At 41.2% G+C, this 16,661-nt stretch overlaps 1 protein-coding gene across 1 annotated transcript in view; it reads right to left on the reverse strand.

Annotated features, from left to right (window-relative positions):
* The window catches only part of shisa9b (shisa family member 9b), a 97,055-nt gene extending 82,140 nt beyond the window's left edge, over positions 1–14,915 (reverse strand). Inside the window, exons 1-2 of the mRNA XM_022666659.2 lie at positions 14,092–14,915; positions 5,241–5,362 (exon numbers count right to left, since the gene is read on the reverse strand). Of these exons, the coding sequence (XP_022522380.1) occupies positions 5,241–5,362; positions 14,092–14,597 (628 nt within the window). The 5' untranslated portion in view covers positions 14,598–14,915. The remainder of the gene's footprint in view (positions 1–5,240; positions 5,363–14,091) is intronic.
* Positions 14,916–16,661: the final 1,746 nt, after the last annotated feature.

Here is a 16,661-nt window from a genome sequence, read left to right on the forward strand (position 1 = left end):
CTTTAAGTGATCAATTTGTTTTTTCTTTCAGGGAAAATCATTTTATCCACGTTTACCAGAGAAAACCTCCATTATAATAATCTACAAACATGACCATGAGTTAAATTTGAGGATCATGAGGTGGGTGGTTATATTAACACTGCATTTGTCTGTGAACTCAATCAAATCCTCACAGCAATGCTTCAAAATCACTCGAAACACCTAAAAATCTATTTTCACTCTTGCCTCCTGCCTTGTTTAAACAGCAACAGTGCTTCTGAATATATCTACACTGATGGGTGTGTTGTTCTGGAAAAAACACAGGAGCTCCACTGACTGAATACAACCTAGACAGACGCCAACAAACAGATGTTCATTGCTATCTTGGCAACACAGCAGTGCACAAACCCATCTTTTACATCGACAATAAACAGCACAAACAAGCAGGTCAGTTGAACCACACCCATGATTAATTAAGAGAATTAGTTTATGCCATTTGCGCATTTTGAGCTGTGCAAGGTGTACTCTCCCATTGTTACGATAGCAAAGACAGACTGACACAGTGAATAGTGCAAGGTGCACGGGTACATACTTTGATAAAATAGGGCCCAATGCGTTATAGAGTTCACTTTCTTTATCAACAAGTATAGTCTGTTTTGTGATTTACATTTTTTGCTCAGATCTGATTTGTCTATCTTGACGGTTCACATTCACTGTAAATGTAAGTGATCTGTGTGTAATGTAAACCAATCCGCCTTACATGCTGCACATTTGATACGTGTGTAAACGTCTCCTTTTTCACCAACAAAAAAAAAACAAAAAACATTTGAATGATCCAATATTGATTCATATAAACCAGAATCGATCCTTAGAATTAGCCCATTTCCCTGTATATGCCTACAGTTTTAACGTCTCACGTTTTATCTCTCGAGAACATCCTTTTTCGAGCACCGCCCTCTGGCTGGGTGATCAGTTAAGCTGGAGCATGAGGGATAGTGCCCAGAGGTCGGCACTGCGGGGGAGTTTCTGTAAAAATGTAAATCATTTTCGTCTGTATTGCACGTTCACACAGCCATGAAAAAATCAGATCTGAGCCACATTGAGCAAAAAATCAAAGTTGAGTCACTTCAGCCTGGTAATGTGAACGTAGCCTTATTTATTAATTTATTAGATAAGATTCGTCTACTTACACAATACATAAACATGCCAAAAGTAAAGGCACAGGTGCCTTATGACTTTTTCATGTCCCATGGTTAAAAAAAGTTGAAAAGACTGCACTACACCTATGGGATATATATATATATATATATATATGTGTGTGTGTGTGTGTGTGTGTATGGGTGGTCCTGCAACTGAATGAAAGCAGAATGTCAGTGGGTCATCTTCAGTGACCAGTCCCTCACACTCCACTGCACTATTCCTACAGGACAATCATCTGCTGCTCACCACCGGCACAACCGGCCAATCACCATCTGAACTCCACCTTCAGGCATATTCAGCCAAGCATCCCCATACATCCATTCCATACACAACAATAACATCCGCCCTCAGCTGAGGGAAACCCATCAGAGCAAAGAGCATCCAGCAGCATGAACAACACACACACACACACACTCTCACATACACACATAGCTGCATACTGGGACTGAGCTGGAGGGCTCTGCTCAAAAGTATTGGTGATTTATGTTACAATAAGGTGAATACCAGTAGAATATCCATTTTTTTTATTCTGCTGTACATCTAACCATGTGTATCTGTATAAACATATATAAAAGTCTCTGACACAGTAACGTGCATTGGATGATGCTGTTTAACACAGTAAATTACAGGGGTTGGACAGTGAAACTGAAACACCTGGTTTTAGAGCACAATACTTTATTGTGGTGACGGACAGTTCTGGTGGAAACAGGAGAGTTGAGGTGCACATTGAATTCTGCGTGATTTGATCAGCCGTGGTTTTATGTTTTTTGGATACAATCCGGGTTAGCACCCGAACATCCCTTTCAGACAGCTTCCTCTTACAGCGTCCACAGTTAATCCTGTTGGATGTGGTTGGTCCTTCTTGGTGGTATGCTGACATTACCCTGGATACCGTGGCTCTTGATGCGTCACAAAGACTTGCTGTCTTGGTCACAGATGCTCCAGCAAGACGTGCACCAACAATTTGTCCTCTTTTGAACTCTGGTATGTCCCCCATAATGTTATAGTGTGCATTGCAATATTTAGAGCAGAACTGTGCTCTTACCCTGCTAATTGAACCTTCACACTCTTCACGCTCTTACTGGTGCAATAATGTGCAATTAATGAAGATTGGCCACCAGGCTGCTCCAATTTAGCCATGAAACCTCCCACACTAAATGATGACAGATATTGATACTTCTATGGCACATCAGTCACTTTTATAACCAATGTCATTGCACCTTGCACTGTGCTTTGTTAATTGTTTAATGGCCACTAGCAACATCTACTACAGATAGTTCTTATATACCTTATATAGCAAGTTGATGTTGAATATATTTCTTATTGTATTGTGTTGTTGCTGCTGGATGCCTTAATTTCCTTCAGGATCAATAAAGTATCCATCCACCCAGCACTAGCTCAATATTTACCCATTCAAAAACCTCACAGACGACCCGCAAGTCAGACCCGGGCTGGCGGCGCCTGACCCACTGTGCTATAGCTGTCCTGATGCTGTGCTGAGGGAACACTCGGGAGGTGTGTACACTGGAAGCATCAGCATCAGCATCACCATCAGCAGCAGCTTATCATCACGGTGATTAGCGTCCAGCTTACGCATGCACTCGCCAGCATGCTACTGAGAGCGAGAGAGCGTCGCTGTGTGTATTAGTCAGCCGCTGAGCTGGTGGTAATTACCACCCCAGAGTGTTAAATGATCACTGTAGATGTAAGTGGCGCCGCAGCCCACCGGACATGCCAAAAATGGCCCGCGGTAACAACTTCCCCCTGAGCCAGGGCCAAGTCCTGCCGCCGGGATCCGCACCCTCCTGAATAACCGCGGGACCTCGCAGCTGCCTCTCGCGCTGAATGAGCTCCAGCTGCTTCTATTGCTAAATTCTGAGCGGCGAGAGTCCTCCAGGCGGCTCGGACGGAAAGACTGAGTTTACACCATTTCCTCCTTATCCCAAATATAATCAACCGGCCGAGACGACGCTGACTGGGCTTTCACAATTGTGCCCTGGAGTTATCTGCCTCTAATAATTATTGTTTAATCGATCAATCAAATGTTTACCTTATCAATTTGTTGATTAATTAGTCTCCCCTAAACCCATACATCACCCAGAGCCCCTCCCAAACTGGCTGCCCCATTTTTTAGCCTTTTTCAAATCAGCAAAAATCAGGGTGTTTAGTTGCACTTTAAAGGAAATGGCAAGTTAATCTTAATTAGTTTTGAGCAGAGCTAGGTGTACTTTTCCTGTCATTACGATAGCAAAAACACACACTGACACACCCTAAATCAAGCTGCATGCTGCACGGTTCACGCCTCACCTATAGATCACTAAAAACTGCCCACTGACTAAAGAGCCATTTATTTAAAGTGTTTCTGAATTAAACTAACTGAAGATATTTTTAAAACAAACATCAAAGCACTTTAGAAGTCGGTGTGGATAAGCCTGTCTGCTTGGGGCGTGAAATATGACTATAACAGATCGTGAAGTTTTATAACATATCTGCAAAAAATGTCTGAATTGTTAAGCACATTCTGTCCACTACAGCAGTTTTGTGCTCAGCCAAAGCGCACTATTTGCTAGTTCCCTTTCACGCACCCTAGTGGCCAGCATATAAACCAGTCAGCACACTGGAACACCTTAGCCTACCTCCCCTCCCCTTTCTCACAAGCGTGAAGCCATGAATGAAAACACAGCAGGAGAGTTAGTTCCCAAAAAAAGGGCAACTTCAGTTCAGATTTTCCCAAGCTGACACGACACAAACAACAGTGATCTGCAAAATTAGCACAGAGGCCGTCGAATGGCACGTCGAATGGTAACACACAATGAATCCAACACTTTCAACCACTTAAAAAGGCGACATCCCAAACAGTAATTACGCTGAAAGTCAGGTAACCAAAAGATTAGCTACACCGCAGCTAGCAGAAGCTAACGCTACGCTCTCATTAGAGAGAGAGACACTTCCTACAAGAAAACAAGTAAATGATAAAGAGAGATAACAAAAGCAATCACTTTTTAACTGGCAAAGCACATGGTTCCTTTCAAAACAGTGGAAAACAAGGGCCTCCAAAAACGTATCAATGCCGTGCTTTGAGTTACCCAGCCGTAAATACTTTTCCAACAACTCTCAAGCCAGAAAAAGGTTATAAACTTTAAGTTTTCCAGGCAAAAAATTCTGTTCTGTTCTGTCATACAGTGTCAACATGTTAGATCCAAGGTGTTTTTGTTCTTAATTACATTGTACTGCAAGAAATTATAGCAGTTAAGTCTTCAAATCCTGTTAAAATGACTGTGTTGAATATTAATGGTAATACCTAAATTACAGCAAGAATGACTATTTTTTAACTGCTTTAATTTAATTGTTACAGTCTTGGTCTTACCTTTCTATTTTGTGATATGCATGCTGTTTACAGCCAAATTGCACTTTACCTGAATGGTGTTTTTACTTACCTTTTTAAACCAGTGTTAACAGATTAAAAGCTATTCAAAATGTGGCTTGGCCAAAATGATTTTTTTTTGTGCTGTATTTAAAAATGGTTAGATTGTTTGGTTGTACTCAATCAACATGGAAAGAATTGTGTTGGGGCGCCGAGTGCTTTACCATCAAGCTGCCGGCGCTCAGAGGGAGCACAATTGGCCCTGCTCCCTCCGGGTGGGTAGATGGTGCTCTCTCCCCACATCACTAAAGGGTGATGTCTGCAGCACAGGGCGTCTGTGAGCTGATGTGCATCAGCAGCAGCTCGAAAAGAAGCGGTGGCTGACTTCACATGTATCGGAGGAGGTGTGTTAGCTTTCACCCTCCTGGTGTGTTGGGGCCTCACTAGTGATAGGGGGAGTCCTAATGAGTGGGTTGGGTAACTGGCCGTGTGAATTGGGGAGAAAATGGAAAAAAAGAATTGTGATGGAATCGTTATCATGATAATTTTGCCATATCGCCCACCCCTACCGTCTGCTAAGTGCCATAAACACAAGTGCAAATGCATAGTAAGTCCAGAACAAAACTAAAGGCTCTCCAAATGTTCAACCTGCTGGACTACAGAAAGCGAGCGAGGGGGAGGTTAAGGTGGTACTCACGCAGGTTGTTTGGTGTGGTTCTGCACTGCAGGCTCTCGTAGGGCTGCCCGTGCACCGCCAGGCCCTCCTCTCGCTCCAGCGGCTCCCCCGGCGCCGTCTGCCGCATCACCTGCGCCAGCGCCCTGCGGAAACACCACAGCATCACCGCACTGATCCGTAAACCCTGTGCCGAGCAGTTCTGAAGCTCAGTACGGCGCATCACCTGCACCAGCGCCCTGCGGAAACACCACAACCTTACCGCACTGATCCTTAAACCCTGTGCCAAACGGTTCTGGAGCTCAGTACAGGGCATCACCTGCGCCAGCGCCCTGTGGAAACACCACAGCATCACCGCACTGATCCGTAAACCCTGTGCCGAACAGTTCTGGAGCTCGGTACAGCGGATCAGTCACTGCGCTGCTCTGAAACGCTGTTTTAATGACTCTGTTGTTGAAGCTTGTCATATTCAGAAGTCTCCTTTCATGCAAGAAATTCAAGATATTATTAACTCTTGATGAGTTCAGCACAGCTGTTAACTGAAAGCCTGAATTCCAGGTGACTCTACCTCATAAAACTGACTGAGAAAATCCAGCAGAGATGTGCAAAACTGTCTGTATCCAAGCAAGAGATGCTGCTTTGAAGAATCTGAAATATAAAAGATATTCTGGTTCATTTGGAGGTATATTTCCTGCATTCTCTATGTGACAATAGTAATAACTGTGGTCGTGGAGGCACTGGAATGATGAAGGCTCCTCCACTCTGCTTTTTTTATTGCAACACTTTCCCAAATGTTTCTGGAACTGAACCCATCTGCTATGAAAACACATTTAATGTTTGATTTAGCTGTGAATATCAACAGCCCAGTGGCTATGTATCATGAGCCTGCATGTGTGTGTGTGTGTGTGTGTGTGTGTGTGAGAGCGTCTACACCATCTCTGTTTATATCTGAAGCGATGACCTATTTGTGGAATTGGGGAAAGAAGTACATATGCTGGAGCTCAGGGCTGATTCTGATCTGGGTTACTGACTTCAACATCAGCTTTAACCTTCAGAGCAGGACAGGGTCACAGGATGTCCTGTCTCATGAAGTAAATGTGCACTGTAAACCCATAATCAAGCCTTATCTGGATGGGATTAGGTTCTCAGGGGGTCATATCTGGACTAATTTTCTCTTTTATGGGTTTTTTGTTTCCTCTGTGATTTTATTCCTGTCCAGAACGACCATGTACGTGGTTTTCTCAGACGTCTTATAAAAAAATTACAGGCTGAATTATCTACTGTTTTTCGCTGAATTGTTTTTCAGGGTCCTCCAATAATTTAAGTCCCGTTCGGATCCACATCTCTGAGTTTAATAAATCCCTCACGTTTAATAAAATAGCTATTTGTTCACTAGGGGTGTCACGATTCTCTAAATCCTCGATTCGATTTCATGTTCGATTTGAGGGTCACGATTCGATTCGATTCTCGATTTTCTTGTTTTTTTTTTCTTGTTATTATTTTATGCCTCATAAAATTTAAATAATATATTTATTATTATTATTATTATTATTATAAATATTATAAATATTATTATTTATTAAGATATATATGGTAATGCCATCTAGTGACTTTTTTTGGTAGCAACAGTGTGCACTATTAAAACAAGCAGTTTATCAGAGCTGTGTGTGGATGGCTGGTGAAACTGCTCATTACATGAAGCTGCAGTTCTTCATCCAACCACTAGCAGCAGCAGCACAAGCCCCGCTCTCTTCACTCAGTCACTACTTCAGTACAGCCCAGCCACGGGCTACAGAGCTCAGCCAGTCCGTTTTTACTGTTTCTGTAAACAAATAAAGGTTTTAACCCGACTAACCGGATAATACAGCTCACTACAGTTCATCTTTCAGCCCAAGCAGCTAACAGCAGCAGTTTAGAACAGCCGACACGGAGTCACTGCTCGGATTACATTATAAACAGGTCAGTTAGCGCGCTGCTAACCTCAGGATGTTTATAACTACGGAGTTTAGTGGACACACCACGGCCGCCAGGTAAGTCTTTTAAAGGCTACTGAAGACTATTAAAGGCTATTAGAGTGTAACCCCTGGCTCCCAGGGGTTACAAGAGGTTATTGAAAGCATTATTGGGGGGCAGAAATCAGTACAGGCTGGTTAGATAAGTGATGTGGGTATTGTCTTATAAATATTTACACATAGCGGGTCAACCCGAGTAGGATGGGTTCCTCGGACTGAGTCTTGGTTCCTTCCAAGGTTTCTTCCTCTTAAAGGGAGTTTTTCCTTGCCACTGTGTCACCATAAAATTGGCATCTCTGTGGTGCTGCTCATAAGAGGCGTGGACCTGTTTTTCCTGTAAAGCTGCTTTGTGACAACCTTTGTTGTAAAAAGCGCTATATAAATAAAATTGAATTGAACATAACTTATATCTCTCCTGAAAAGCTTTTATTTTAGTCAGAAACACGCTTGTGTTTACTTTATCTGAGAGAAAGATGTTTTTTTAATTCAATGGAAAGCAACAGGTGTAGTCAATTATAAGTTTAAGATTTTTAATCCACCTCACTGTGATCTATAGTCAGTGTTCTCAAGTCACACTGACACACGCATTTCAGCGAGTTCACACGCTCTCACCTGCGCGCACCCACCCCTCCGTTAGATACAGATACAAAACCTGCGCGCCCAACCCCCGCCCCCCCTCCCCCGTTGGACAGATAAAAACAGTGATCACACTCCCGCCGACTGCGCTCATGCAGTGGCTATCTCTATTTAAATGAATAGGATGCGCTGTGTTGGTGCCGCGCCATTTGCGTAGCGCGCTGCGCTATTTGCGTAGCGCGTGCGGGAGGGATCGTCGATCCTCTTTTTGACTTCGATACTCGAGATCGTGACCTCATTTCGATTCGATTTCGATAAAATATCGAGATCGTGACACCCCTATTGTTCACTGCCGCCCACCATACTTACACTTTGAGTGCTTTGGGCTAAACACAACAGCGAGTGGAAATGGAGGAGCTACTGAACGATCATTGCGATGTCATGTGACCGAGAAAAAAGCCTAAAACCTCACTGGTCCTCCTGTTTTTTCAATTCCAATCCAAATGCAAGATTTTTTTACTGAGTAGAAGTGTGAAATATTTTTTTACAGACATCCCACTGAGAAACTAATCCCATCCGGATAAGGCTAAAGAGAGGTCTAAGATTGTTATTATTTTAATTATTATTATTATTATTATTATTATTATTATTATTATTATTATTATTATTATTGTTATTATTATTATTGTGTCCTTTGCCAAATGTGTATTTATTTATTTATTTATTTATTTATTTATTTATTTGTATTATTTCCCCCCTTGTTATGTCCCTGCAATGTACCTTTAATAACTCATCCTCCTTAAAATGCCAAACATTTGATTAAAAAAAAAGAGAATGAACAATAGGAAAGACAAGGCATAGAATTGAGAGTCGAAAACAACAACAAGTGGGTAATAAAAGGCAAAAAACAAAGGGAATGCTCGCCAAGGAACAGACCAAACTGAGTGGTATTTATGCTAGACAGGCCCAGTGAAAACAATCAGTAACTGGGGGAGCAGGAACGCCGTAGGATCACGTGATCAGCAGACTCTGGGAAATGAAGTCTTATAGTAGTTTAGGGTCCGGAGTAGGCAGACTGACAGCGTCAGAACTGGCAAACGTTCCAGAACACTGATTTTGTGTGAAATAATAACAAATATTATTGTTGCAAAATGTAGCGAAATAAAAAACGTAACAAAGATTAAATAATGTAGCAACAAAACTCTACGATAAAACTAAAGTGCCGCACATTCGGTGTAAATATAAAATACAAAACCGTTTTCAAGAAGGAAGAAATACATCATGATATAATATTATGATAAAAACATTATATTTACAGTAAAACTATGGCAACCTATTTATATGGTACTAAAATTGTGCCGGGCAGTGCTGCACCACGGGCTGCCAGCAGGGGGACTTTTAGACATAGTGGAGGAAATGGTAGAGTGGGATGCCAAATCTCCAACTCCCAGAATCCCCAGCGGTGGTCACCGTCAACCAGCTACACCTGTGCACTACCCTATATAAACCTCAGTCAAACCAGACCTCACTGGTGCACCTTCATAAAGGGGTCACCAATAACAGAGGGGAAAAGAAAAAGAAAAAAGAAGGAAATAGATCTGAAAAGAAAGCCACACAAAAAGAAAAGAAAAGAAAATATCTCGAAAGAGAGCATAAAGAGAGGACTGGGCGGTGTTCTGTTTCCCGCCTTTTTTCCACACCTCTTTTGGGGTATTTTTCCGACCCATTCTCCAGTCTCCTTGGAGAAGCAGTTGCTTAAGCACAAAACCTTTAAAATTATTAATTTAAAACCATTACTAGAACTGAATAATAAATAAAATAACTATATGGTAGTTATGGTAACAAAACTGGTTCCACTACTGTTAGGAGTTGAAGATCCTACACTTTCAGCGCTACATTCTGACTGTATTTCACTATTTAATGAATGGTGGGTCAGTTTGAGTCCACCAAGCCAATGAAAAACACAATATAAACATAAGCCTATAGAGTGGACTACGTCCCTAGACATACTCCTACATCTCCACCAGCCTGGGGGCGAGACATGTTTTCCTTATATAATCCACATATAAGAGTAACTCTGGATAAGAGCATATGGTTTTTAGTTCCTGGATTCCACAAGTACCTTGTGTATTATTACATGAGTGTGAATGAATAGTGGTAGGGTCAATATAAGCCCACCAACATCACCAGGAAAAACAGCTGGAGGCAGTCTTTAGAGTGGACTATGCTAGATGATACGCCCTAGATGCTCCACACATTCACCTAGATCTTCAACAACTGGATATATTTTCTCATTTTTTGCTCATACTTGGGTATATCTGGATTTAAAATAGTTCTGTATAGTACTATGTTAAAGAAACCCATTTTTAGTAGTAGAATATGGTGTATCGCCATTGCTCAATGGATGTGGCAGGTCATGGTAGGTCTACCAAGACCACCAGAGCACTGTGTCTCTAGAAGTTCTCCTAAATTTCCAACAGCCTGAGAAAATAGTGAATATGTGCTGTTTTTAGGACATATCTAGACATGTTCTCCCCATAATTGACATCTAGTTTCAGGTTTTTATTTTATTTTTTAGATGGTTTTCAATGTTAAAGAACCTTTCTGTACTTTAAAAACCTTTAAAAAGTATTTACTCCAACAACTGGACATGTTTTCCATACTTAGTTCATACATGAGTCACTCTGGATAAGAGTGTCTGGTCCTTTAATATAGTTCCATATAGTACTATGTTAAATAAACCCATTTTCAGTAGTAGAGTATGGTGTATCGCCATTGCTCAATGGATGTGGTAGATCATGGTAGGTCTACCAAGACCACCAGAGCACTGTGTCTCTAGAAGTTCTCCTAAATTTCCAACAGCTTGAGGAAATAGTGAATATGTGCTGTTTTTAGGACATATCTAGACATGTTCGCCCAATAATTTACATCTAGTTTCAGGTTTTTTATTGTTTAAATGGTTTTCAATGTTAAAGAACCTCCCTGTACCTCAAAAACCTTTAAAAAGTATCTACTCCAACAACTAGACATGTTTTTCATACTTGGTTCATACATGAGTCACTCTGGATAAGAGTGTCTGGTCCTTTAAAATAGTTCTATATAGTTTTATATTAAAGAAATCCATTTTCAGTAGTAGAGTATGGTGTATCCCCATTGCTCAATGGATGTGGTAGATCATGGTAGGTCTACCAAGACCACCAGAGCACTGTATCTCTAGAAGTTCTTTTAAATTTCCAACAGCTTGAGGAAATAGTGAATATGTGCTGTTTTTAGGGTATATCTGGACCTATTTCACAAATATGTCACTTTAAGATGTTTCTACAGCATTAAAACGAGCTCCACTATTGTTACAAGTTGAAGAATCCTCTTTCAAACCTACAGTAGGAGTGTACCCATAACCCAATCAAGACCACCAGAGTTCTGATTCCCAGGATGCTCTCCTACAGCTCATCTCCAACAGCCTGGAGGTGTGTGAGAGGGTGTGTGGTGAAGATTCACTGTCTGAAATATCTGCTATAGATGGCCTGATCTCTTTACTGTGGATGAGCAGAGTAAGGCTGTGTTTTTGACTCATCGTTGGAGGAAGATTACTGTACACAGATTCTGACGTATCAGTATTAGAGCTGCTTGATATATCGATTAAGAATCGTCATCGTGAATAGTTACATTGCAGGACGTTCAATGTCACTTAAGGCAATTAAATCAAACACGTCATGTTGCAATGTTTTAATTCTTGACTCAAGAAATACAGTAGATACACAGCGCTGTCTCTGTGTCTGTGTGAGTGACGGGCTGCTGCTGCTTGAGAAGCGTTAGGCTCCATACACATGGCTGGGCACGTGCTTGTAAACGTGATCACGTGTGGAAAGCTGTGCACCTCAGTCCAGATATCCTCAGATTCTCAGGAGCAGATATTTCCAGTTACAGCTGAATTCACACTTTTAATCCCAGAAAAACAAACGCTCTTATTAACCCTTTAAAAAGCCATTTAAATGTCTGATTAAAGGCCCGATTACAGTTGTTTTGCTGTTTTCCTCAGGTTTTGAGTTGAGCTCGGCCCTGACTCAGCTCTTGATTGGTCCAGACACGAGACACGAGTGCATATGTAGGGACGGGGCTGGTGATGTCATGGGCCTTGCATTGTTTAATATCGCAATATATATAGTCAAAAAAAGAACATTTGCAATGTAATTTTTACCAATATCGCGCAGCCCTAATCAGTATCAATATCAGTATTTTGGCTATAAATGTACTCTTATTGCATTAATAATTAGGAGTTTTGGTCATGTACACGTATTGTTTATTAGAGGCTTGTGAATTCTTGTTTTTTTCAAAGGTTGAAGCCAAACAGCCGTATACTGGAAGGGAAGTTAAAACCGGTATGCATTCGCTTTGTATAACCGCCAAATAAGCAGATACAGCTCGCTAGCTCATGCTAGCCAGTTAGCATAACAAGCCCAGTTCTGTGGAGTCAAACACTTCACCCTGCCTGGAGAGAAATAAGAAAAGCACTTTATCTAAGGAGCTCCTGCAGCTGTTCCTTGCAATATGAGTGTTTGCATCCGAGTAAAATAGAAAAACAACACCAAACAGCAATTACTCACTCAGAAAAGAGACGAACGAGATTATGCAATTGATCCACAGTGTGGAGAAAAATTCTTCTTGTTTCTCAGATAAGCTCAGAATCAGTTCTGAAATACAAAATCATTTATTTAGCACAAGTGATAAAAATCCCTTAAACTCTGGATACAAAGTGCAAATAAACTTAAAGAGCAGTAACTATAGCCCTGTTTAAATATATTAATACTGTAGCTTTAAGGATTATTTTAATGCACACTCAACTAAATGTATTTGCTAACTGGAGAAAGAAGGGAATTGTGGCTGATTTTAATACTGTAAAGCCTCTAATGGCTTTAATAATAACATATTGTAAATTGATATTAAATTATTGTGTCTTATTTGTGCAATAGAGCTTTTGAGAAATATCTCTTTTCAATATTAAACATTGAGTATTTTAGAACCATTTATAGTGTTTGTGGAACTACAGTATTTAAAATATTTAGTTTAGTAAAGGAAGCCGTGTTAAAGTTGTTAGCGTATCTCTTTATAAGGTCTATTGTTTAAATTCTTTAGCTGTTTTTCTAAAATGTTGTGTAATTTTGTGGGACAAAGTAAACCCTATACTAATCATATCCTTAATTTAAAACCTTATTGTTTTATATGTACTCCAAACAGTACAGTAAGTCACAAACCTATATAAAAGCCCAGTCATGCAATCAGTTCAGTTTGGTGGTTTGATGGCTTGTGATCATCCATCTTCCTCTTGATTATATTCCAGAGTTTTTCTCACAAACAGTGATTTACAGAGCTATTACAGATTGGAACTACTTACCTGACTCACTGCTCAAAACTGATAATAAAATATTGTTTAAAAAAACAAAACAATAAAGACACTATTTAACTGATATCTGGCAGTTAAATTAAATAAATAAAAGTGAAAAGTAGAGTAGGTGAGGAACAGCAACAGGAGCTCCTCATTTTTCTCTGGGCAGAATGAAGCGTTTGACTCCACAGAGCTGAGCTTGTTATGCTAACTGGCTAGCGTTTATTATAATTTCCCTTCCAGTGTAACAAGTTGCTGGATGTACCTTTAACCTTTGAGAAACCAAGAATCAACAAGCCTCTAATAACCAAAACGTGTACATGACCGAAACGCAATATCAGGAACACCTGAACGTTTCAATCATTTGATGTGCCATTTGATTAATAATTATGTGTGTATATATATATATATGTATATATGTGTGTGTTTGTGTCCCCATACCTGGACCTGTTTTCCCTGTGGGGTCAAAGCGCCTTCTCCAGTCCCAATTTGGTGAAAATCCCAACCCCACAAATGACTAAGACAAGTGAATAATTGCTGTTTGCTGTTGTTTTTTTTCTATTTTACTCAGATAAAAACACTCATACAGTGAGGAACAGCAGCAAGGGCTCCTCAGATAAAGTGCTGTTCTCATTTTCCTCCTGGCAGAATGAAGCGTTAGTCATAATTTCTCTTCTGTCACTGGATGAAACTCTGTTTTTGGCTTTAACCTTTGAGAATCCAAGAATCAACAAGCATCTAATAACCAACAAGTGTACATGATCAAAGCTCCCAATTATTAGTACAACAAGAGTATGGAGGTGATTCAGGAACACCTGAACGTTTCAATCATTTGATGAGCCATTTGATTAATTATTTGTGTGTATATATGTATTTATGTGTGTGTGTATTTGTGTCCCCATACCTGGACATGTTTTCCCTGTGGGGTCGATGCGCCTTCTCTAGTCCCAGTTTGGTGAAAATCCCAACCAGAGCCATGATGGCCACTACTCCACAAATGACGTACACGATCATGTTGGTCTTATCCTTGGTGGGGTCGTGCGCGGGGTCGTTCTTCTTGGGCGGGGGTCTGCCCGTCATGGACCAGGGCGGCGTGTCGTAGTTCTTGCAGGTGGTCTGGTCCAGGCGCGAGCTCTTGAACTCGCAGCAGAAGCGGAATCCACAGGTGCCGCAGCAGTACAGGTAGCTGCCCGTGCGGCAGACGAACGGCGGGTCCCACTGGCCCATCACGTCGTAGTAGCCGCGGCACCGGTCCTCGATGTGCGGCTCGTCGGGCGCGCCGTCCCGGCTGGACTCGTTGGAGCCCGGAGCCGCGAGGGACCCGTCCGGGTTCTTCCCGGGTTCTCCTCCCGCGTCGCACACCAGAACCTTCACCAGGCAGTAACCAAGCAGCAGCCCCGCGCTTCTCATCCTCACACCGTCCTCGCGCCACCGTCAACGTAGGACAGGGACGGTGCTCATCAGTGCGCCACGAGTGGCCCTGCGCCACGCGCCGCAGCGCCTTCTGGCATGCTTCTGCTGAAAACACCTGGAGATGAACACCTGGTCTGGAGAACTCCTGGAGAACACCTGTGCGGTCCAATCAGAAGAGATTAGATAGATCCGTGTGCGCGTGTCCGTGTCGTGGCCCACAACTTCACGTCGCGTGAATCCAGAACCTCAATCCAGAAGTCCAGAACTCAAAAGAAAAACACCGAATCGAGCTCCATCCCTCCGCGAGCGCCACTCGCTCACTCGTTGTGCGCTCCAGCACTCCAACACTCTGTTCCCCACCACCTGTATTCAGACAAGCCCCGCCCACATGGCCAGGGATTGGCTGGTAGTACATAATCGCTTCAGGAGCCCTTGTTTGGAGAATCTGAGGAGCTTCAGCCAATCGCAGACGCTGGGAGGCGTGGTCGTCCTGAATGCGGGTGGGAATCGAATCCAAGCGAACCCTGAGCGCACCGAATGCGTAATGCAAAAGAGAGAGAGAGAAAGGGAGAGAGAGAGAGATACAGAGAGAGACCCGTGTGTGGGTAGTAGGTGCGAGTAGGAGAAAGCAAAAAAATAAATAAATGCGCGCGCACACACGCTCACTCACTCACACGCATATACTCACGGGGGTCGCGAGCGCGCACGCACCAGTTTCCTGTGCGTAATAGTTTTGGTAATAGTATTTGGTTTGAAATAAACGCGGTGCGCTTTGATGAACAGAGCAACAAGTTCACTTCAATTCAGTACAGTGTTTTATGTCCTGAACAACTGAAAGACAAAACTAATTACAAATACTATTTAGTATAGTTCAAGCTGGCATTTCAACGTTGAATGTTATGGTTGGATCTATGTTGGAGCTCACAAGAAGTAAAACAAAATCTTGTGGTTAAAAGAGTGTTAATAATAAATTTACATCACTGTAGTAAATCTATACAGTATAAAGAAAGTTACCCGCCACTCTGCACCAATCTGATTAGTGAACATCTGATCTCAAAAACACTAAAACAGTAAAACAAATAAAACATGAACACACCCCTAGGTATGGGGAAGAATTGGTGCCAAATTAAAAATCTGCAAAAAACAAATACTGCAAAGAGAAGTAAAACCACTTTTTCAATCCTCCATCCAACGTTTTTTAGAAATTATATGGTGAAATTTAAAATGCTTATTCGAAAGACAGAAGGTTGAGTGTCCAAATTTTCGCTTCTTTGCGGTGCATTCCTCCGTTATCCAGCTCAGGATGAATGGGGAATTCCATATTTAAATATTCAGTAAGTGATTTGCATAGACCTTTTATGGGTAAATGTGTATAGAGGAGGAATACGATGCAGAGTGTGATTTATATAAAGAGGAAACAGCATTTAGGTGTGTGTATGCACAGTTTTTAAATCAGATTTCTTGGGGGCGTATGCCACATTCCTTATAGCAGTTATTATTATAGCAAGTATTTATTTCACCTGAAGCTCAAAACACAACCATGAATAATTATTATATATATATATATATATATATATATATATATATATATATATATATATATATATATATATATATTAACATGCCTGTTGAATGTTTTGAGCTGGGCAAGGTGTACTTTTCCTGTCATTACGACAGCAAAGACACACTGATAGGCCCTCAATGGAGCTGCACGGTTGACGGCTCACCTACAGTTAAAATAGACCCCAAAGTCTTGTGTCTTGTGCAGAGGTGGAAAAAGTACTGAAAATTGTAATTAAGTAAAAGTACCCATCTAAAAATCTACTCGAGTAAAAGTAAAAAAGTACTCAATTTAAAATATACTTTGAGAAAAAAAGTTACATTGCTACTTTTATTTATTTGGTGTACATTTTTTTTTTATTTAAAATCATAAATTAAATAATTATTAAATTCAATAATTTGCACCTTTCAGGCAGAATTTCATTTCATGTTCAGACCACCCTATAAAACATTTTCAAGAACAAGTGGTATAGGTTTCTATGATCCATGTTTTTTCTTTAC

This window comes from Astyanax mexicanus, chromosome 3 (genome assembly GCF_023375975.1).
Source record: "Astyanax mexicanus isolate ESR-SI-001 chromosome 3, AstMex3_surface, whole genome shotgun sequence".
Lineage (NCBI taxonomy): Eukaryota > Metazoa > Chordata > Actinopteri > Characiformes > Acestrorhamphidae > Astyanax > Astyanax mexicanus.